Source organism: Petromyzon marinus, unplaced genomic scaffold (assembly GCF_048934315.1).
Source record: "Petromyzon marinus isolate PM22_M1 ecotype Great Lakes invasive population unplaced genomic scaffold, UKy_Petmar_22M1.pri1.0 PM_Scaffold_424, whole genome shotgun sequence".
Classification (NCBI taxonomy): domain Eukaryota; kingdom Metazoa; phylum Chordata; class Hyperoartia; order Petromyzontiformes; family Petromyzontidae; genus Petromyzon; species Petromyzon marinus.
In genome coordinates this window covers 52,472-75,000 of record NW_027423418.1, presented here as the reverse complement: position 1 = coordinate 75,000, position 22,529 = coordinate 52,472, and the positions used below count along the sequence as shown (strand labels likewise).

The 22,529-nt window shown below is 52.4% G+C and overlaps 1 protein-coding gene across 1 annotated transcript in view; it reads right to left on the bottom strand.

Annotated features, from left to right (window-relative positions):
- Positions 1 to 22,529, bottom strand: part of LOC142923333 (septin-2-like) — a 35,275-nt gene that overhangs the window by 5,393 nt on the left and 7,353 nt on the right. Inside the window, exons 2-6 of the mRNA XM_076064406.1 lie at positions 14,474 to 14,519; positions 12,258 to 12,354; positions 6,079 to 6,165; positions 2,849 to 2,972; positions 179 to 313 (exon numbers count right to left, since the gene is read on the bottom strand). Coding sequence (XP_075920521.1) covers positions 179 to 313; positions 2,849 to 2,972; positions 6,079 to 6,165; positions 12,258 to 12,354; positions 14,474 to 14,519 — 489 coding nt within the window. The remainder of the gene's footprint in view (positions 1 to 178; positions 314 to 2,848; positions 2,973 to 6,078; positions 6,166 to 12,257; positions 12,355 to 14,473; positions 14,520 to 22,529) is intronic.

Here is a 22,529-nt window from a genome sequence, read left to right as displayed (position 1 = left end):
CACACTACACACACACACTACACACACTACACACACAACTACACACACACCTACACACACCCTACACACACCACACACACACTACACACACTACACACACAACTACACACACACCTACACACTACACACACACACCTACACACACACACACACACGTGAGTAGTGTGTAAAGAGTCACCCGTGTCCGTGTGGTGATACAAAGTAGAAGCAGCAGTGCACTCTGTAGTCCACGAGGTGCCTGCGGTTCAGGCCGCTCTCGTCCCGCAGGTAGCGCTCATACTGCGCGTCGATGTAGCTCAGGATCGACTCGAAGCTGGGGACACAACAACAACAACCACAACAACAATTACAACCACAACAATCATAACCACAACAACAACAATCATAACAGCAATCATAACAATCATAACAAAAACAACCACAACAATAACCTCCACACAACAACGATCACCATACCCACAGTGTGTGAGTGGCGATTGCAAAACCTCAGATAGCGGAGGAAGTAGCCAAACCTTGTGACAGGGTGGGTGGTGAGTGAGTGGGTGAGTGAGTGGTGAGTGAGTGGGTGGGTGAGAGGGTGGGTGGGTGGGTGAGTGGTGAGTGGGTGGGTGGGTGGGTGAGTGAGTGAGTGGGTGAGTGAGTGGGTGGGTGAGTGAGTGAGTGGTGAGTGAGTGGGTGAGTGGGTGAGTCAGTGAGTGGGTGAGTGGGTGGTTGGGTGGGTGAGTCAGTGGGTGGGTGAGTGGGTGAGTGAGTGGGTGAGTAGGTGAGTGAGTGAGTGGTGAGTGAGTGGGTGAGTGGGTGAGTCAGTGGGTGGGTGAGTGGGTGGGTGCGTGGGTGAGTCAGTGGGTGAGTGAGTGGGTGGGTGAGTGAGTGGGTGGGTGAGTGGGTGAGTGAGTGGGTGGTGAGTGGGAGGGTGAGTGGGTGAGTGAGTGGGTGAGTGAGTGGGTGAGTGAATGAGTGAGTGGTTGGGTGAGTGGGTGGTGAGTGGGTGGGTGAGTGGGTGGTGAGTGGGTGGGTGAGTGGGTGAGTGAGTGGTGAGTGAGTGGGTGGGTGAGTAAGTGGGAGGGTGAGTGGGTGAGTGAGTGGTGAGTGAGTGGGTGGGTGAGTGAGTGAGTGGGAGGGTGAGTGAGAGGGTGGGTGAGTGAGTGGGAGGGTGAGTGAGACGGTGGGTAAGTGAGTCAGTGGGTGGGTGAGTGAGAGGGTGAGTGGGTGAGTGGGTGAGTGAGTGGGTGAGTGAGAGGGTGGGTGAGTGAGTGGGAGGGTGAGTGAGAGGGTGGGTGAGTGAGTCAGTGGGTGGGTGAGTGAGAGGGTGGGTGAGTGAGTCAGTGGGTGGGTGAGTGAGAGGGTGAGTGGGTGAGTGGGTGAGCGAGTGAGTGAGTGAGTGAGAGGGTGGGTGAGTGAGTGGGTGAGTGAGTGGGTGAGTGACTGGGTGAGTGAGTGAGTGAGTGGGTGAGTGGGTGAGTGAGTGAGTGTGTGGGTGAGTGGGTGAGTGAGTGAGTGGGTGAGTGAGTGAGTGAGAGGGTGGGTGAGTAAGTGAGTGAGTGGGTGGACGGGTGAGTGAGTGGGTGAGTGGGTGGGTGAGTGAGTGGGTGAGTGAGTGGGTGGGTGAGTGAGTGAGTGAGTGGGTGGGTGGGTGGGTGAGTGAGTGAGTGAGTGGGTGAGTGAGTGAGTGAGTGGGTGAGTGAGAGGGTGGGTGAGTGAGTGGGTGAGTGAGTGGGTGAGTGACTGGGTAAGTGAGTGGGTGAGTGAGTGGGTGAGTGGGTGAGTGAGTGAGTGAGTGTGTGGGTGAGTGGGTGAGTGAGTGAGTGGGTGAGTGAGTGAGTGGGTGAGTGAGTGAGTGAGAGGGTGGGTGAGTAAGTGAGTGAGTGGGTAGGTGGGCGAGTGAGTGGGTGAGTGGGTGGGTGAGTGAGTGGGTGAGTGAGTGGGTGGGTGAGTGAGTGAGTGAGTGGGTGGGTGGGTGAGTGGGTGGGTGGGTGGGTGGGTGAGTGAGTGGGTGGGTGAGTAAGTGAGTGGGTGGGTGAGTGAGTGAGAGGGTGAGTGGGTGGGTGAGTGAGAGGGTGAGTGGGTGGGTGAGTGAGTGAGTGAGTGGGTGAGTGGGTGAGTGAGAGGGTGGGTGAGTGAGTGGGTGGGTGAGTGGGTGGGTGAGTGAGAGGGTGGGTGAGTGAGTGAGTGAGTGGGTGGGTGAGTGGGTGGGTGAGTGAGTGAGTGAGTGGGTGAGTGGGTGAGTGAGAGGTTGGGTGAGTGAGTGGGTGAGTGAGTGGGTGAGTGACTGGGTGAGTGAGTGGGTGAGTGGGTGGGTGAGTGGGTGAGTGAGTGGGTGAGTGAGTGAGTGGGTGAGTGAGTGAGTGGGTGAGTGAGTGAGTGAGAGGGTGGGTGAGTAAGTGGGTGAGTGAGTGAGTGAGAGGGTGGGTGAGTAAGTGAGTGAGTGGGTGGGTGGGTGGGTGAGTGAGTGGGTGAGTGGGTGGGTGGGTGAGTGAATGAGTGGGTGGGTGAGTGAGTGAGTGGGTGGGTGGGTGAGTGGGTGGGTGAGTGGGTGGGTGGGTGGGTGAGTGAGTGGGTGAGTGGGTGGGTGAGTGAGTGAGTGAGTGGGTGAGTGAGTGAGTGGGTGAGTGAGTGGGTGGGTGAGTGAGTGAGTGAGTGGGTGGGTGGGTGGGTGAGTGGGTGGGTCAGTGAGTGAGTGGGTGGGTGGGTGAGAGAGTGGGTGGGTGAGTGGGTGGGTGAGTGGTGAGTGAGTGGGTTGGTGAGTGAGTGAGTGGGTGGGTGAGTGGGTGATTGGGGGGGTGAGTGAGTGGGTGGGTGAGTGAGTGGGTGGGTGAGCGAGTGAGTGGTGAGTGAGTGGTGAGCGCACCAGGAGGAGCTGTCGAGTGAGTCTCCGTATCCCGGAGTGTCCACCACGGTGAGGCGAAGCTTCACCCCCCGCTCCTCAATGTCCACCGTTGTGGCCTCGATCGCTACGGTGCGATTCAGCCGCTCTGACACACACACACCCCCACACACACACACCCACGCACCCACACCCCCACACACACACACCCAAATACACCCACACACACACCCACACACACACACCCACGCACCCACACACCCACACACTCACACGCACACACACACACACACCCACACACACACACCCACGCACCCACACACCCACACACTCACACGCACACACACACACACCCACACACACACACCCACGCACCCACACACCCACACACTCACACGCACACACACATGCACACACACACCGTTCAACCATACGCTCACCCACACACACACACCGCTCACACACACGCTCACCCACTCGTCACCCACACACACACACACCGCTCACTCACCCGCTCACTCACTCACCTGCTCGCTCACCCCACCGCTCACTCAACTAACCGCTCACTCACCCGCTCACTCACCCATTCACTCAGCCGCTCACTCACTCACCCGCTCACTTACTCACTCACCTGCTCACTTACCAAACCGCTCACTCACCCGCTCACTTACTCACCCAACCGCTCACTCACCCATTCACCCACCTGCTCCTTCACTCACCGGCTCACCCATCAACCCACTACACCTACCCACTACACCCACTCACTACACCCACCCACTACACCCACCCACTACACCCACCACGCTGTGTGTGTCCCTGACACCCACCCACTACACCCACCACGCTGTGTGTGACCCTGACACCCACCCACTACACCCACCCACTACACCCACCACGCTGTGTGTGACCCTGACACCCACCCACTACACCCAACACGCTGTGTGTGTCCCTGACACCCACCCACTACACCCACCCACTACACCCACCCACTATACCCACCACGCTGTGTGTGACCCTGACACCTACCCACTACACCCACCCACTACACCCACCCACTATACCCACCACGCTGTGTGTGCCCCTGACACCCACCCACTACACCCATCCACTACACCCACCCACTATACCCACCACGCTGTGTGTGACCCTGACACCCACCCACTACACCCACCCACTACACCCACCACGCTGTGTGTGACCCTGACACCCACCCACTACACCCACCCACTACACCCACCCACTACACCCACCACGCTGTGTGTGTCCCTGACACCCACCCACTACACCCACCACGCTGTGTGTGACCCTCACACCCACCCACTACACCTACCCACCACACCCACCCACTACACCCACCCACTACACCCACCCACTACACCCACCACGCTGTGTGTGACCCTCACACCCACCCACTACACCTACCCACCACACCCACCCACTACACCCACCCACTACACCCACCACGCTGTGTGTGACCCTCACACCCACCCACTACACCTACCCACCACACCCACCCACCACACCCACCCACTACACCCACCCACTACACCCACCACGCTGTGTGTGACCCTCACACCCACCCACTACACCCACCACGCTGTGTGTGACCCTCACACCCACCCACTACACCTACCCACCACACCCACCCACTACACCTACCCACCACACCCACCCACTACACCCACCCACTACACCCACCCACTACACCCACCACGCTGTGTGTGACCCTCACACCCACCCACTACACCTACCCACTACACCCACCCACCACACCCACCCACTACACCCACCCACTACACCCACCACGCTGTGTGTGACCCTCACACCCACCCACTACACCCACCACGCTGTGTGTGACCCTCACACCCACCCACTACACCTACCCACCACACCCACCCACTACACCCACCCACTACACCCACCCACTACACCCACCACGCTGTGTGTGACCCTCACACCCACCCACTACACCTACCCACCACACCCACCCACCACACCCACCCACTACACCCACCCACTACACCCACCACGCTGTGTGTGACCCTCACACCCACCCACTACACCTACCCACCACACCCACCCACTACACCCACCCACTACACCCACCCACTACACCCACCACGCTGTGTGTGACCCTCACACCCACCCACTACACCCACCCACTACACCCACCCACTACACCCACCACGCTGTGTGTGACCCTCACACCCACCCACTACACCTACCCACCACACCCACCCACTACACCCACCCACTATACCCACCACGCTGTGTGTGACCCTGACACCCACCCACTACACCCACCCACTACACCCACCACGCTGTGTGTGTCCCTGACACCCACCCACTACACCCACCCACTACACCCACCACGCTGTGTGTGACCCTCACACCCACCCACTACACCCACCACGCTGTGTGTGACCCTCACACCCACCCACTACACCTACCCACTACACCCACCCACCACACCCACCCACTACACCCACCCACTACACCCACCACGCTGTGTGTGACCCTCACACCCACCCACTACACCCACCACGCTGTGTGTGACCCTCACACCCACCCACTACACCTACCCACCACACCCACCCACTACACCCACCCACTACACCCACCCACTACACCCACCACGCTGTGTGTGACCCTCACACCCACCCACTACACCTACCCACCACACCCACCCACCACACCCACCCACTACACCCACCCACTACACCCACCACGCTGTGTGTGACCCTCACACCCACCCACTACACCTACCCACCACACCCACCCACTACACCCACCCACTACACCCACCCACTACACCCACCACGCTGTGTGTGACCCTCACACCCACCCACTACACCCACCCACTACACCCACCCACTACACCCACCACGCTGTGTGTGACCCTCACACCCACCCACTACACCTACCCACCACACCCACCCACTACACCCACCCACTATACCCACCACGCTGTGTGTGACCCTGACACCCACCCACTACACCCACCCACTACACCCACCACGCTGTGTGTGTCCCTGACACCCACCCACTACACCCACCCACTACACCCACCACGCTGTGTGTGACCCTCACACCCACCCACTACACCCACCACGCTGTGTGTGACCCTCACACCCACCCACTACACCTACCCACCACACCCACCCACTACACCCACCCACTACACCCACCCACTACACCCACCACGCTGTGTGTGACCCTCACACCCACGTGGTACCCGTGAGGACTTCTCTCACCGGCCGCCCCTAGGATGAGTCTCTCTGGGTAGAGGTCAGTGAGGAAGAGGCTGTCGATGAGAGTCGACTTGCCCAGGCCAGACTCACCTACATCGTCAACAACATCATCACCATCATCAGCATCTACATCATCATACATTCATGAGGCTCACAGAGCCAGACTGAGGCTCCCACAGGGTTCAGTGTTAATCAGTGAGGCTCACAGAGCCAGACTGAGGCTCCCACAGGGTTCAGTGTTAATCAGTGAGGCTCACAGAGCCAGACTGAGGCTCCCACAGGGTTCAGTGTTAATCAGTGAGGCTCACAGAGCCAGACTGAGGCTCCCACAGGGTTCAGTGTTAATCAGTGAGGCTCATAGAGCCAGACCGAGGCTCCCACAGGGTTCAGTGTTAATCACTGAGACTCACAGAGCCAGACTAAGGCTCCCACAGGGTTCAGTGTTAATCAGTGAGACTCACAGAGCCAGACTAAGGCTCCCACAGGGTTCAGTGTTAATCAGTGAGGCTCACAGAGACAGACTAAGGCTCCCACAGGGTTCAGTGTTAATCAGTGAGGCTCATAGAGCCAGACTAAGGCTCCCACAGGGTTCAGTGTTAATCAGTGAGGCTCACAGAGCCAGACTGAGGCTCCCACAGGGTTCAATGTTAATCAGTGAGGCTCACAGAGCCAGACTGAGGCTCCCACAGGGTTCAGTGTTAATCAGTGAGGCTCATAGAGCCAGACCAAGGCTCCCACAGGGTTCAGTGTTAATCAGTGAGGCTCATAGAGTCAGACTGAGGCTCCCACAGGGTTCAGTGTTAATCAGTGAGACTCACAGAGCCAGACTAAGGCTCCCACAGGGTTCAGTGTTAATCAGTGAGACTCACAGAGTCAGACTGAGGCTCCCACAGGGTTCAGTGTTAATCAGTGAGACTCACAGAGCCAGACTGAGGCTCCCACAGGGTTCAGTGTTAATCAGTGAGGCTCACAGAGCCAGACTGAGGCTCCCACAGGGTTCAGTGTTAATCAGTGAGACTCACAGAGCCAGACTAAGGCTCCCACAGGGTTCAGTGTTAATCAGTGAGACTCACAGAGCCAGACTAAGGCTCCCACAGGGTTCAGTGTTAATCAGTGAGACTCACAGAGCCAGACTGAGGCTCCCACAGGGTTCAGTGTTAATCAGTGAGGCTCACAGAGCCAGACTAAGGCTCCCACAGGGTTCAGTGTTAATCAGTGAGACTCACAGAGCCAGACTAAGGCTCCCACAGGGTTCAGTGTTAATCACTGAGACTCATAGAGCCAGACTAAGGCTCCCACAGGGTTCAGTGTTAATCAGTGAGACTCACAGAGCCAGACTAAGGCTCCCACAGGGTTCAGTGTTAATCAGTGAGACTCACAGAGCCAGACTAAGGCTCCCACACGGTTCAGTGTTAATCAGTGAGGCTCACAGAGTCAGACTAAGGCTCCCACAGGGTGCAGTGTTAGTCAGGGAGACTCACAGAGTCAGACTAAGGCTCCCACAGGGTTCAGTGTTAATCAGGGAGACTCACAGAGCCAGACTAAGGCTCCCACAGGGTTCAGTGTTAATCAGTGAGACTCACAGAGTCAGACTAAGGCTCCCACAGGGTTCAGTGTTAATCAGTGAGGCTCACAGAGCCAGACTAAGGCTCCCACAGGGTTCAGTGTTAATCAGTGAGACTCACAGAGCCAGACCGAGGCTCCCACAGGGTTCAGTGTTAATCAGTGAGGCTCACAGAGCCAGACTAAGGCTCCCACATGGTTCAGTGTTAATCAGTGCGACTCATAGAGCCAGACTAAGGCTCCCACAGGGTCCAGTATTAATCAGTGAGACTCACAGAGCCAGACTAAGGCTCCCACAGGGTTCAGTGTTAATCAGTGAGACTCACAGAGCCAGACTAAGGCTCCCACAGGGTTCAGTGTTAATCAGTGAGACTCACAGAGCCAGACTAAGGCTCCCACAGGGTTCAGTGTTAATCAGTGAGGCTCATAGAGCCAGACTAAGGCTCCCACAGGGTTCAGTGTTAATCAGTGAGGCTCACAGAGCCAGACTAAGACTCCCACAGGGTTCAGTGTTAATCAGTGAGGCTCACAGAGCCAGACTAAGGCTCCCACAGGGTTCAGTGTTAATCAGTGAGACTCACAGAGTCAGACTAAGGCTCCCACAGGGTTCAGTGTTAATCAGGGAGACTCACAGAGTCAGACTGAGGCTCCCACAGGGTTCAGTGTTAATCAGGGAGACTCACAGAGTCAGACTGAGGCTCCCACAGGGTTCAATGTTAATCAGTGAGACTCACAGAGCCAGACTAAGGCTCCCACAGGGTTCAGTGTTAATCAGTGAGACTCACAGAGTCAGACTAAGGCTCCCACAGGGTTCAGTGTTAATCAGGGAGACTCACAGAGTCAGACCGAGGCTCCCACAGGGTTCAGTGTTAATCAGTGAGGCTCATAGAGCCAGACTAAGGCTCCCACAGGGTTCAGTGTTAATCAGTGAGACTCACAGAGTCAGACTAAGGCTCCCACAGGGTTCAGTGTTAATCAGGGAGACTCACAGAGTCAGACCGAGGCTCCCACAGGGTTCAGTGTTAATCAGTGAGGCTCATAGAGCCAGACTAAGGCTCCCACAGGGTTCAGTGTTAATCAGTGAGGCTCACAGAGCCAGACTAAGACTCCCACAGGGTTCAGTGTTAATCAGTGAGGCTCACAGAGCCAGACTAAGGCTCCCACAGGGTTCAGTGTTAATCAGTGAGACTCACAGAGTCAGACTAAGGCTCCCACAGGGTTCAGTGTTAATCAGGGAGACTCACAGAGTCAGACTGAGGCTCCCACAGGGTTCAGTGTTAATCAGGGAGACTCACAGAGTCAGACTGAGGCTCCCACAGGGTTCAATGTTAATCAGTGAGACTCACAGAGCCAGACTAAGGCTCCCACAGGGTTCAGTGTTAATCAGTGAGACTCACAGAGCCAGACTGAGGCTCCCACAGGGTTCAGTGTTAATCAGTGAGACTCATAGAGCCAGACTAAGGCTCCCACAGGGTTCAGTGTTAATCAGTGAGGCTCATAGAGTCAGACTAAGGCTCCCACAGGGTTCAGTGTTAATCAGTGAGGCTCACAGAGCCAGACTAAGGCTCCCACAGGGTTCAGTGTTAATCACTGAGACTCACAGAGCCAGACCGAGGCTCCCACAGGGTTCAGTGTTAATCAGTGAGGCTCATAGAGCCAGACTAAGACTCCCACAGGGTTCAGTGTTAATCAGGGAGACTCACAGAGTCAGACTGAGGCTCCCACAGGGTTCAGTGTTAATCAGGGAGACTCACAGAGTCAGACTGAGGCTCCCACAGGGTTCAATGTTAATCAGTGAGACTCACAGAGCCAGACTAAGGCTCCCACAGGGTTCAGTGTTAATCAGTGAGACTCACAGAGTCAGACTAAGGCTCCCACAGGGTTCAGTGTTAATCAGGGAGACTCACAGAGTCAGACCGAGGCTCCCACAGGGTTCAGTGTTAATCAGTGAGGCTCACAGAGCCAGACTAAGGCTCCCACAGGGTTCAGTGTTAATCAGTGAGGCTCACAGAGTCAGACCGAGGCTCCCACAGGGTTCAGTGTTAATCAGTGAGACTCATAGAGCCAGACTAAGGCTCCCACAGGGTTCAGTGTTAATCAGTGAGGCTCATAGAGTCAGTGTTAATCAGTGAGGCAACATCATCACCATCATCAGCATCTACATCATCATAAATTAATGAGGCTCACAGAGCCAGACTGAGGCTCCCACAGGGTTCAGTGTTAATCAGTGAGGCTCACAGAGCCAGACTGAGGCTCCCACAGGGTTCAGTGTTAATCAGTGAGACTCACAGAGCCAGACTGAGGCTCCCACAGGGTTCAGTGTTAATCAGTGAGGCTCACAGAGCCAGACTAAGGCTCCCACAGGGTTCAGTGTTAATCACTGAGACTCACAGAGCCAGACCGAGGCTCCCACAGGGTTCAGTGTTAATCAGTGAGGCTCATAGAGCCAGACTAAGACTCCCACAGAGTTCAGTGTTAATCAGTGAGGCTCATAGAGCCAGACTAAGGCTCCCACAGGGTTCAGTGTTAATCAGTGAGGCTCACAGAGTCAGACCGAGGCTCCCACAGGGTTCAGTGTTAATCAGTGAGGCTCATAGAGCCAGACTAAGACTCCCACAGGGTTCAGTGTTAATCAGGGAGACTCACAGAGTCAGACTGAGGCTCCCACAGGGTTCAGTGTTAATCAGGGAGACTCACAGAGTCAGACTGAGGCTCCCACAGGGTTCAATGTTAATCAGTGAGACTCACAGAGCCAGACTAAGGCTCCCACAGGGTTCAGTGTTAATCAGTGAGACTCACAGAGTCAGACTAAGGCTCCCACAGGGTTCAGTGTTAATCAGGGAGACTCACAGAGTCAGACCGAGGCTCCCACAGGGTTCAGTGTTAATCAGTGAGGCTCACAGAGCCAGACTAAGGCTCCCACAGGGTTCAGTGTTAATCAGTGAGGCTCACAGAGTCAGACCGAGGCTCCCACAGGGTTCAGTGTTAATCAGTGAGACTCATAGAGCCAGACTAAGGCTCCCACAGGGTTCAGTGTTAATCAGTGAGGCTCATAGAGTCAGTGTTAATCAGTGAGGCAACATCATCACCATCATCAGCATCTACATCATCATAAATTAATGAGGCTCACAGAGCCAGACTGAGGCTCCCACAGGGTTCAGTGTTAATCAGTGAGGCTCACAGAGCCAGACTGAGGCTCCCACAGGGTTCAGTGTTAATCAGGGAGACTCACAGAGTCAGACTGAGGCTCCCACAGGGTTCAATGTTAATCAGTGAGACTCACAGAGCCAGACTAAGGCTCCCACAGGGTTCAGTGTTAATCAGTGAGACTCACAGAGTCAGACTAAGGCTCCCACAGGGTTCAGTGTTAATCAGGGAGACTCACAGAGTCAGACCGAGGCTCCCACAGGGTTCAGTGTTAATCAGTGAGGCTCACAGAGCCAGACTAAGGCTCCCACAGGGTTCAGTGTTAATCAGTGAGGCTCACAGAGTCAGACCGAGGCTCCCACAGGGTTCAGTGTTAATCAGTGAGACTCATAGAGCCAGACTAAGGCTCCCACAGGGTTCAGTGTTAATCAGTGAGGCTCATAGAGTCAGTGTTAATCAGTGAGGCAACATCATCACCATCATCAGCATCTACATCATCATAAATTAATGAGGCTCACAGAGCCAGACTGAGGCTCCCACAGGGTTCAGTGTTAATCAGTGAGGCTCACAGAGCCAGACTGAGGCTCCCACAGGGTTCAGTGTTAATCAGTGAGACTCACAGAGCCAGACTGAGGCTCCCACAGGGTTCAGTGTTAATCAGTGAGGCTCACAGAGCCAGACTAAGGCTCCCACAGGGTTCAGTGTTAATCACTGAGACTCACAGAGCCAGACCGAGGCTCCCACAGGGTTCAGTGTTAATCAGTGAGGCTCATAGAGCCAGACTAAGACTCCCACAGAGTTCAGTGTTAATCAGTGAGGCTCATAGAGCCAGACTAAGGCTCCCACAGGGTTCAGTGTTAATCAGTGAGGCTCACAGAGTCAGACCGAGGCTCCCACAGGGTTCAGTGTTAATCAGTGAGACTCACAGAGCCAGACTAAGGCTCCCACAGGGTTCACTGTTAATCAGTGAGGCTCACAGAGCCAGACTGAGGCTCCCACAGGGTTCAGTGTTAATCAGTGAGGCTCACAGAGCCAGACTAAGACTCCCACAGGGTTCAGTGTTAATCAGTGAGGCTCATAGAGCCAGACTAAGGCTCCCACAGGGTTCAGTGTTAATCAGTGAGACTCACAGAGCCAGACTAAGGCTCCCAGAGGGTTCAGTGTTAATCAGTGAGGCTCATAGAGCCAGACTAAGGCTCCCACAGGGTTCAGTGTTAATCAGTGAGACTCACAGAGTCAGACTAAGACTCCCACAGGGTTCAGTGTTAATCAGTGAGGCTCATAGAGCCAGACTGAGGCTCCCACAGGGTTCAGTGTTAATCAGTGAGGCTCATAGAGCCAGACTAAGGCTCCCACAGGGTTCAGTGTTAATCAGTGAGGCTCACAGAGTCAGACTAAGACTCCCACAGGGTTCAGTGTTAATCAGTGAGGCTCATAGAGCCAGACTAAGGCAGTTGTTGTTGTTGGCTCACCAACCACCATGAGTGTGAACTCAAATCCTTTCTTCACAGACTTGCGATGAACTTGATTGGGCAAATTGGCAAAGCCCAGGTAGGTTCCCTCCGACAGCTACAGACACACAGATACAACAACAACAACCGCCATTCGCCACTAAGTGGCGGTGACGTCACCACGACGTTTGTGCCAGGCTATGTGCACCCTGAGGCCACGTGAAGTGTGGAACGCCCGCTGGCAGGAGGTCACGGGGCAGACCCAGCAGGTGCCACGGGTCGACTGATACTGATTGCTGCTGGCTGCTCTCCGGATTACGTGATTGCTAAGCTCCAGGGTGATTTCCACAAACTACAACATCAGCTAGTTGCTCTTAAACTAGTCCTGAATACCTCCAAAACCAAGGTGCTATGCTTCTCACCAGGACTAAAGCAGGAAGTTATTTTTCCCCAATTACATTCCTTAAAAAATTGTCAAATAGAGCAAGTCAAGATCTATACGTATCTTGGGGTCATCCTGGATTCAAAACTGAATTTTGAAGATCACATTGATTATATTGGTAAAAAGACAAAAATAAAAATTGGTTTTCTGTATCGACACAAGCACTGCTTCCCCCAAATGTTCCGTTTGGAACTGATAAAAGCTGCCATACTGCCTCTACTTGACTACTGTGACATCATGTATAAATCAGCCCCAAGTACTGTACTGAAGAAGCTTGATTCCATCTATCACTCGGCCTTAAGATTTACATTGAACTGCCCATATAGGACTCACCACTGTGATCTCTACATTGGGTCAAACTTAACATCTCTTAATGTTCGACGGCTTGTGCACCAGATCTTATTTATTCACGATGTGCTTACAAAACAATCCGCAGACTACCTGCTGGATCTCCTCTCTGTTTCAAAGAACAAATTTGACCTCAGGTCTTCACTCATTTACCAGCTTCACATTCCCTATTGCCGTACAAAAACTGGAGGAAGGGCCTTTGCTATTGATGCCCCCAGAGTCTGGAATGCTATTGCCAATAAACTGCAACTTGAATCGCTACCAATGAGATCTCTCAAAACTGCTCTAGAGGAGCTGTACACCCCAAGCTGCCACTGCTATTCATTGGCGTAAAATAAAATAAAATGTTTCGCTCCGGTTGACGCTGCAAAGTATTATCCGTATTTTGATTTAGCGTGCTGATCTTCAAGGTGCATTGAAAAATTTGACACTCCGACCGATGCTTCTGTTGTTGTGGAGTAACTCATGCAGCCAGCTATGGCTCTAGGGATTTGGTGTTACGTGTTATTTATGTAGTTTATTGTAAAAATTCGGTCACAGTCCTTGTGATCACTGTTACGTTGCAATTATGGCTTTATTTTTTGGTGATTTGGAAAAGTTTTTTGGCTTGGACTTGTTTGTTTTGTTGTAGTACGGAGTTAGACTGATGGCTTTAATCTAAGTTGTCTTGTGGTTGTTGTTGTTTGACTTGCATCCCACTGGGATTTTTTGCACACAGCGTTGGTGTACACACAGAGACACACTGAGACACAGAGACAGAGACACACAGAGAGAGAGACACGCAGACAGAGACACACACAGAGACACACAGAGACACACAGACAGAGACACACAGACAGAGACACACAGAGACACACAGACAGAGACAGACAGAGACAGACAGAGACACACAGACAGAGACACACAGATAGAGACAGACAGAGACACACAGACAGAGACACACAGACAGAGACACGCAGACAGAGACACGCAGACAGAGACACACAGACAGAGACACACAGACAGAGACACACAGAGACACAGACAGAAACACAGACAGAGACAGATAGAGGCACAGAGACAGAAACACACAGACAGAGACAGACAGAGACACACAGACAAACACACGCAGACAGAGACACACAGAGACACACAGACAGAGACACAGACAGAGACACACAGAGACACACAGATAGAGACACACAGAGACACACACACAGAGACACACAGACAGAGACAGACAAAGACACACAGACACACAGAGACACACAGACAGAGATACACAGACAGAGACACAGAGACACACAGAGACACACAGACAGAGACACACAGAGACACACAGACAGAGACATACAGGAAGAGATACAGACAGACACACACAGAGACACACAGAGACAAACAGACAGAGACACACAGAGACACGCAGACAGAGACACACAGACAGAGACACACAGACAGAGACACGCACCTTCACTTTGTCCCCAGATGTATGAGCCATGGTGTCTGCTGTCCAACTGTGAACATCACCACCATCACCACCATCATCACCATCATCACCATCACCACCATCATCACCTCCATCACCACCATCATCATCATCATCAACACCATCACTAGCATCATTACCATCACCATGATCACCATCATCACTACCATCATCACCATCACCACCATCACCATCACCACCATCACCACCCTCATCAACACCATCATCACCATCATCATCATCACCATCACCACCACCATGACCACCATCATCATCAACACCATCATCATCACCATCATCATCACCAGCATCATCACCACCACCATCACCATCACCACCATCATCATCAGCATCATCATCACCATCATCGTCATCAACACCATCACCACCATAACCACCAGCATCAACACCATCACCACCATCATCATCAACACCATCACCACCATCATCATCACCACCATCATCATCAACACCATCACCACCATAACCACCAGCATCATCACCATCACCATGATCACCATGATCACCATCATCATCACCACCACCATCATCATCAACATCATCATCATCGCCATAATCACCACCATCACCGCCATCATCAACACCATCATCATCACCATAACCACCACCATCAACACCATCATCATCACCATCACCATGACCATCATCATCATCACCATCATCACCATCATCACCATCACCACCATCACCACCATCATCATCATCAACACCATCATTATCACCATAACCACCACCATCAAGATCATCACCATCACCATGATCACCATTATCATCATCACCAGCATCATCACCACCATCACTATCACAACCATCATCATCATCAGCATCATCATCACCATCATCGTCATCAACACCATCACCACCATTATCATCAACACCATCACTACCATCATCAACACCATCATCACCATAACCACCAGTATCATCACTATCACCATGATCACCATCATAAACACCACCATCATCATCAATATCATCATCATCGCCATAATCACCACCTTCACCACCATAACCACCATTATCATCAACACCATCACCATAACCACCACCATCAACACCATCATCACCATCACAATGACCACCATCATCATCATCAACACCATCATCACTATCACCACCATCACCACCATCACTACCATCATCATCATCAACACCATCATCATCACCATAACCACCACCATCAACATCATCACCATCACCATGATCACCATTATCATCATCATCACCAGCATCATCACCACCACCATCACCACCATCACCATCACCACCATCATCACCATCATCGTCATCAACACCATCACCACCATCATCATCAACACCATCATCACCATAACCACCAGCATCAACACCATCATCACCATAACCACCAGCATCATCACCATCACCATGATCACTATGATCACCATCATCACCACCACCGTCATCATCAACATCATCATCGCCATAATCACCACCATCACCACCATCACCACCATTATCATCAACACCATCATCACCACCATCATCATCACAAAAATCATCATCATCATCACCATCATCATCACCATAACCACCAGCATCAACACCATCATCATCACCATCACCATGATCACCATCATCACCACCACCATCATCATCAACATCATCATCATCATCGCCATAATCACCACCATCACCACCATCACCATCAACACCATCATCATCACCATAACCACCACCAGAAACACCATCATCATCACCATCACCATGATCACCATCATTACCATCATCATCCGCATCATCATCAACACCATCATCATCATCATCACCATAACCACCACCATCATCATCATCACCATCATCACCAGCATCATCACCATCACTATGATCAACACCATCACCACCATCATCATCACCATAACCACCATCACCACCATCATCATCACCATCATCGTCACCACCATCACCATCATCACCACCATCATCATCAACACCATCACTACCATCATCAACACCATCATCACCATAACCACCAGTATCATCACTATCACCATGATCACCATCATAAACACCACCATCATCATCAATATCATCATCGCCATAATCACCACCATCACCACCATAACCACCATTATCATCAACACCATCACCATAACCACCACCATCAACACCATCATCACCATCACAATGACCACCATCATCATCATCAACACCATCATCACCATCACCACCATCACCACCATCACTACCATCATCATCATCAACACCATCATCATCATCATCACCATAACCACCACCATCACCATGATCACCATTATCATCATCACCAGCATCATCACCACCACCATCACCACCATCACCATCACCACCATCATCATCACCATCATCGTCATCAACACCATCACCACCATCATCATCAACACCATCATCACCATAACCACCAGCATCAACACCATCATCACCATAACCACCAGCATCATCACCATCACCATGATCACTATAATCACCATCATCACCACCACCGTCATCATCAACATCATCATCATCGCCATAATCACCACCATCACCACCATCACCACCATCATCATCAACACCATCATCACCACCATCATCACAAAAATCATCATCACCATCATCATCACCATAACCACCAGCATCAACACCATCATCATCACCATCACCATGATCACCATCATCACCATCATCACCACCACCATCATCATCAACATCATCATCATCGCCATAATCACCACCATCACCACCATCACCATCAACACCATCATCATCACCATAACCACCACCAGAAACACCATCATCATCACCATCACCATGATCACCATCATTACCATCATCATCCGCATCATCATCAACACCATCATCATCATCACCATAACCACCACCATCAACACCATCATCATCACCATCATCATCACCAGCATCATCACCATCACTATGATCAGCACCATCACCACCATCATCATCATCACCATAACCACCATCACCACCATCATCATCACCATCATCGTCACCACCATCACCATCATCACCACCATTTCCATCAACACCACTATCATCATCACCACCATCACCACCATCATCATCATCACCACCATCATCATCATCACCACCATCATCATCATCACCACCACCATCATCACCATCATCATCACCAGCATCACCACCACCACCATCATCATCATAACTACCATCACCAGCACCATCAGAATCGCCATCTCCACTGTCTTCCCGTGTCTCCTTCTGTCTCCCTCTGTCTCCCTGTGTCTCCCTGTGCCTCTCTGTCTCCACGTGTCTCCATGTGTCTACCCGTGTCTCCCGTCTGTGTCTCTGTGTCTCTCACCCCGTATCTCTGTGTCTCTCACCCCGTGTCTCTGTCTCTCTGTCTCTGTGTCTCCGTGTCTCTCACCCCGTGTCTCTGTGTCTGTGTGTATCTGTGTATCTGTCTCTCACCCCGTGTCTCTGTGTCTCTGTGTCTCTGTCTCTGTGTCTCCGTGTCTCTCACCCCGTGTCTCTGTCTCTCTGTCTCTGTGTGTCTCTGTGTCTCTCACCCCGTGGCTCTGTGTCTCTGTCTCTCACTCCGTGTCTCTGTGTCTCTCACCCCGTGTCTCTGTGTCTCTGTGTGTCTCACCCCCTGTCTCTGTCTCTCTGTCTCTGTGTCTCCGTGTCTCTCACCCCGTGTCTGTGTCTCTCACCCCGTGTCTCTGTCTCTGTGTCTCTCACCCCGTGTCTCTGTGTGTGTCTGTGTCTCTCACCCCGTGTCTCTGTGTCTCTGTCGTCTCTGTTGTCTCTGTCTTTCACCCCGTGTCTCTGTCTCTGTGTGTCTCTGTCTCTGTGTGTCTCTCACCCCGTGTCTCTGTGTTTCTCACTCCGTGTCTCTGTGTCTCTGTCTCTGTGTGTCTCTGTCTCTCACCCCCTGTCTCTGTCTCTCTGTTTGTCTCTGTGTCTCTCACCCCGTGTCTCTGTCTCTGTGTCTCTCACCCCGTGTCTCTGTGTGTGTCTGTGTCTCTCACCCCGTGTCTCTGTGTCTCTGTCGTCTCTGTTGTCTCTGTCTTTCACCCCGTGTCTCTGTCTCTGTGTGTCTCTGTCTCTGTGTGTCTCTCACCCCGTGTCTCTGTGTTTCTCACTCCGTGTCTCTGTGTCTCTGTCTCTGTGTGTCTCTGTCTCTCACCCCCTGTCTCTGTCTCTCTGTTTGTCTCTGTGTCTCTCACCCCGTGTCTCTGTCTCTGTGTGTCTCTGTCTCTGTGTGTCTCTCACCCCGTGTCTCTGTGTCTCTCACCCCGTGTCTCTGTCTCTATGTCTCTGTGTCTGTGTCTCTCACCCCGTGTCTCTGTGTCTCTGTGTGTCTCTGTGTCTGTGTCTCTCATCCCGTGTCTCTGAATCTCTATGTCTCTGTCTCTATGTCTCTGTGTGTCTGTGTCTCTGTCTCTATGTTTCTGTGTCTCTGTCTCTGTGTCTCTGTGTGTCTCTGCCTCTATGTCTCTATGTGTCTTTGTCTCTGTGTGTCTGTGTCTCTCACCCCGTGTCTCTGTTTCTGTCTCTATGTCTCTGTGTCTCTCACCCCGTGTCTCTGTGTCTCTGTCTCTATGTCTCTGTCTCTATGTCTCTGTGTCTCTCACCCCGTGTCTCTGTGTCTATGTCTCTATGTCTCTCACCCCGTGTCTCTGTGTCTCTGTCTCTATGTCTCTGTGTCTCTCACCCCGTGTCTCTGTGTCTCTGTCTCTATGTCTCTGTGTCTATGTCTCTGTGTCTCTCACCCCGTGTCTCTGTGTCTCTCTGTCTCTATGTCTCTGTGTCTATGTCTATATGTCTCTGTCTCTCACCCCGGGGCTCTGTGTCTCTGTCTCTTTGTCTCTGTCTCTGTGCCTCTCACCCCGTGTCTCTGTCTCTGTGTGTCTCTGTGTCTCTGTGTGTCTCACCCCGTGTCTGTCTCTGTGTGTCTCTCACCCCGTGTCTGTCTCTGTGTGTCTCTGTCTATGTGTGTCTCTGTGTCTCTGTGTGTCTCACCCCGTGTCTCTGTGTGTCTCTGTGTGTCTCTGTGTCTCCGTGTGTCTCACCCCGTGTCTCTGTGTGTGTGTCTCCGTGTGTCTCACCCCGTGTCTCTGTGTGTCTCTGTGTGTGTGTCTCCGTGTGTCTCACCCCGTGTCTCTGTGTGTCTCTGTGTGTCTCACCCCGTGTCTCTGTGTGTCTCTGTGTCTCCGTGTGTCTCACCCCGTGTCTCTGTGTGTCTCTGTGTGTGTGTCTCACCCCGTGTCTCCGTGTGTGTGTCTCTGTGTGTGTCTCTGTGTCTCCGTGTGTCTCACCCCGTGTCTCTGTGTGTCTCACCCCGTGTCTCTGTGTGTCTCTGTGTGTGTGTCTCCGTGTGTCTCACCCCGTGTCTCTGTGTGTCTCTGTGTGTGTGTGTCTCCGTGTGTCTCACCCCGTGTCTCTGTGTGTCTCTGTGTGTGTGTCTCCGTGTGTCTCACCCCGTGTCTCTGTGTGTCTCTGTGTGTGTGTCTCCGTGTGTCTCACCCCGTGTCTCTGTGTGTCTCTGTGTGTCTCTGTGTCTCCGTGTGTCTCACCCCGTGTCTCTGTGTGTGTCTCTGTGTCTCCGTGTGTCTCACCCCGTCTCTCTGTCTCTGTGTGTCTCTGTGTGTGTCTCTGTGTGTGTCTCCGTGTGTCTCACCCCGTCTCTCTGTCTCTGTGTGTCTCTGTGTGTCTCACCCCGTGTCTCTGTGTGTCTCACCCCGTGTCTCTGTGTGTCTCTGTGTGTCTCACCCCGTGTCTCTGTGTGTCTCACCCCGTGTCTCTGTGTGTCTCTGTGTGTGTGTCTGTGTGTCTCCGTGTGTCTCACCCCGTGTCTCTGTGTGTCTCTGTGTGTGTGTCTCTGTGTCTCCGTGTGTCTCACCCCGTGTCTCCTCCTGATGTTGCTGCTCGCTGGTGCTGATGCTGACAGCTCTACCCAGAGTGCCTCGCGCGCGTGCGCGCGAGGCTCTTTGTGTCACTGTGTGTGTCACTGTGTGTCTGTATGTGTGCCACTGTGTGTGTGTCTGTGTGTGTGTGTCTGTGTGTGTCACTGTGTGTGTCTGTGTGTGTGTGTCACTGTGTGTGTCTGTGTGTCACTGTGTGTGTGTCACTGTGTGTGTCACTGTGTGTGTCTCTCTGTGTGTGTCTCTGTGTGTGTCTGTGTGTCACTGTGTGTGTCACTGTGTGTCTGTGTGTGTGTGTCTGTGTGTGTCTGTGTGTCACTGTGTGTGTCTGTGTGTCACTGTGTGTGTCACTGTGTGTCTGTATGTGTGTCTGTGTGTGTCACTGTGTGTGTCACTGTGTGTGTCTGTGTGTGTGTGTCACTGTGTGTGTCTGTGTGTCACTGTGTGTGTGTGTCACTGTGTGTGTCTGTGTGTCACTGTGTGTGTCACTGTGTGTCTGTATGTGTGTCTGTGTGTGTCACTGTGTGTGTCACTGTGTGTGTCTGTGTGTGTGTGTCACTGTGTGTGTCTGTGTGTCACTGTGTGTGTGTGTCACTGTGTGTGTCTGTGTGTCACTGTGTGTGTCACTGTGTGTCTGTATGTGTGTCTGTGTGTGTGTGTCACTGTGTGTGTGTCTGTGTGTGTGTGTCTGTGTGTGTGTGTCACTGTGTGTCTGTGTGTGTGTGTCACTGTGTGTGTGTGTGTCACTGTGTGTGTGTGTGTCACTGTGTGTGTCTGTGTGTCACTGTGTGTGTGTCACTGTGTGTGTCTGTGTGTCACTGTGTGTCTGTGTGTCACTGTGTGTGTCACTGTGTGTGTCACTGTGTGTGTCTGTGTGTCACTGTGTGTGTGTCACTGTGTGTGTCACTGTGTGTTTGTATGCCACTGTGTGTCACCGTGTGTGTCTGTGTGTTTCACTGTGTGTGTGACACTGTGTGTGTCTGTGTGTCACTGTGTGTGTCTGTGTGTGTGTCACTGTGTGTCTGTTTGCCACTGTGTGTGTCTGTTTGCCACTGTGTGTGTCTGTGTGTTACTGTGTGTGTCTGTGTGTGTGTCACTGTGTGTCTGTTTGCCACTGTGTGTGTCTGTGTGTCACTGTGTGTGTGTCACTGTGTGTGTCTGTGTGTTTGTGTGTCTGTATGCCACTGTGTGTGTCTGTGTGTCACTGTGTGTGTCATTGTCTGTGTGTCACTGTGTGTCTGTATGCGACTGTGTGTTCTTGTGTCACTGTGTGTGTGTCACTGTGTGTGTCTGTGTGTTTGTGTGTCACTGTGTGTGTCTCACTGTGTGTGTCTGTGTGTCACTGTGTCACTGTGTGTCTGTGTGTGTGTGTCACTGTGTGTCACTGTGTGTGTCACTGTGTGTCTGTGTGCCACTGTATGTCACTGTGTGTCACTGTGTGTCACTGTGTGTCTGTGTGTATGTGTCACTGTGTGCTGTGTGTGTCTCTGTGTGTGTGTCTGTGTGTGTGTGTGTCACTGTGTGCTGTGTGTGTCTCTGTGTGTGTGTCACTGTGTGTGTGTCTCTGTGTGTGTGTCTCTGTGTGTGTCTCTGTGTGTGTGTCACTGTGTGTGTCACTGTGTGTCTGTGTGCCACTGTGTGTCACTGTGTGTGTCTGTGTGTCTGTGTTTGTGTGTCTGTATGCCACTGTGTGTGTCTGTGTGTCACTGTGTGTGTCACTGTCTGTGTGTCACTGTGTGTCTGTATGCCACTGTGTGTGTCTGTGTGTCACTGTGTGTGTGTCACTGTGTGTCTGTGTGCCACTGTGTGTGTCTGTGTGTTACTGTGTGTCACTGTGTGTCTGTGTGTGTGTGTCACTGTGTGTTACTGTGTGTCACTGTGTGTCTGTGTGTGTGTGTCACTGTGTGCTGTGTGTGTCTCTGTGTGTGTGTCTGTGTGTGTGTGTCACTGTGTGCTGTGTGTCTCTGTGTGTGTGTCACTGTGTGTGTGTCTCTGTGTGTGTCACTGTGTGTGTCACTGTGTGTCTGTGTGCCACTGTGTGTCACTGTGTGTGTCTGTGTGTCACTGTGTGTCACTGTGTGTCTGTGTGTGTGTCACTGTGTGCGTCACTGTGTGTGTGTCTGTGTGTGTCACTG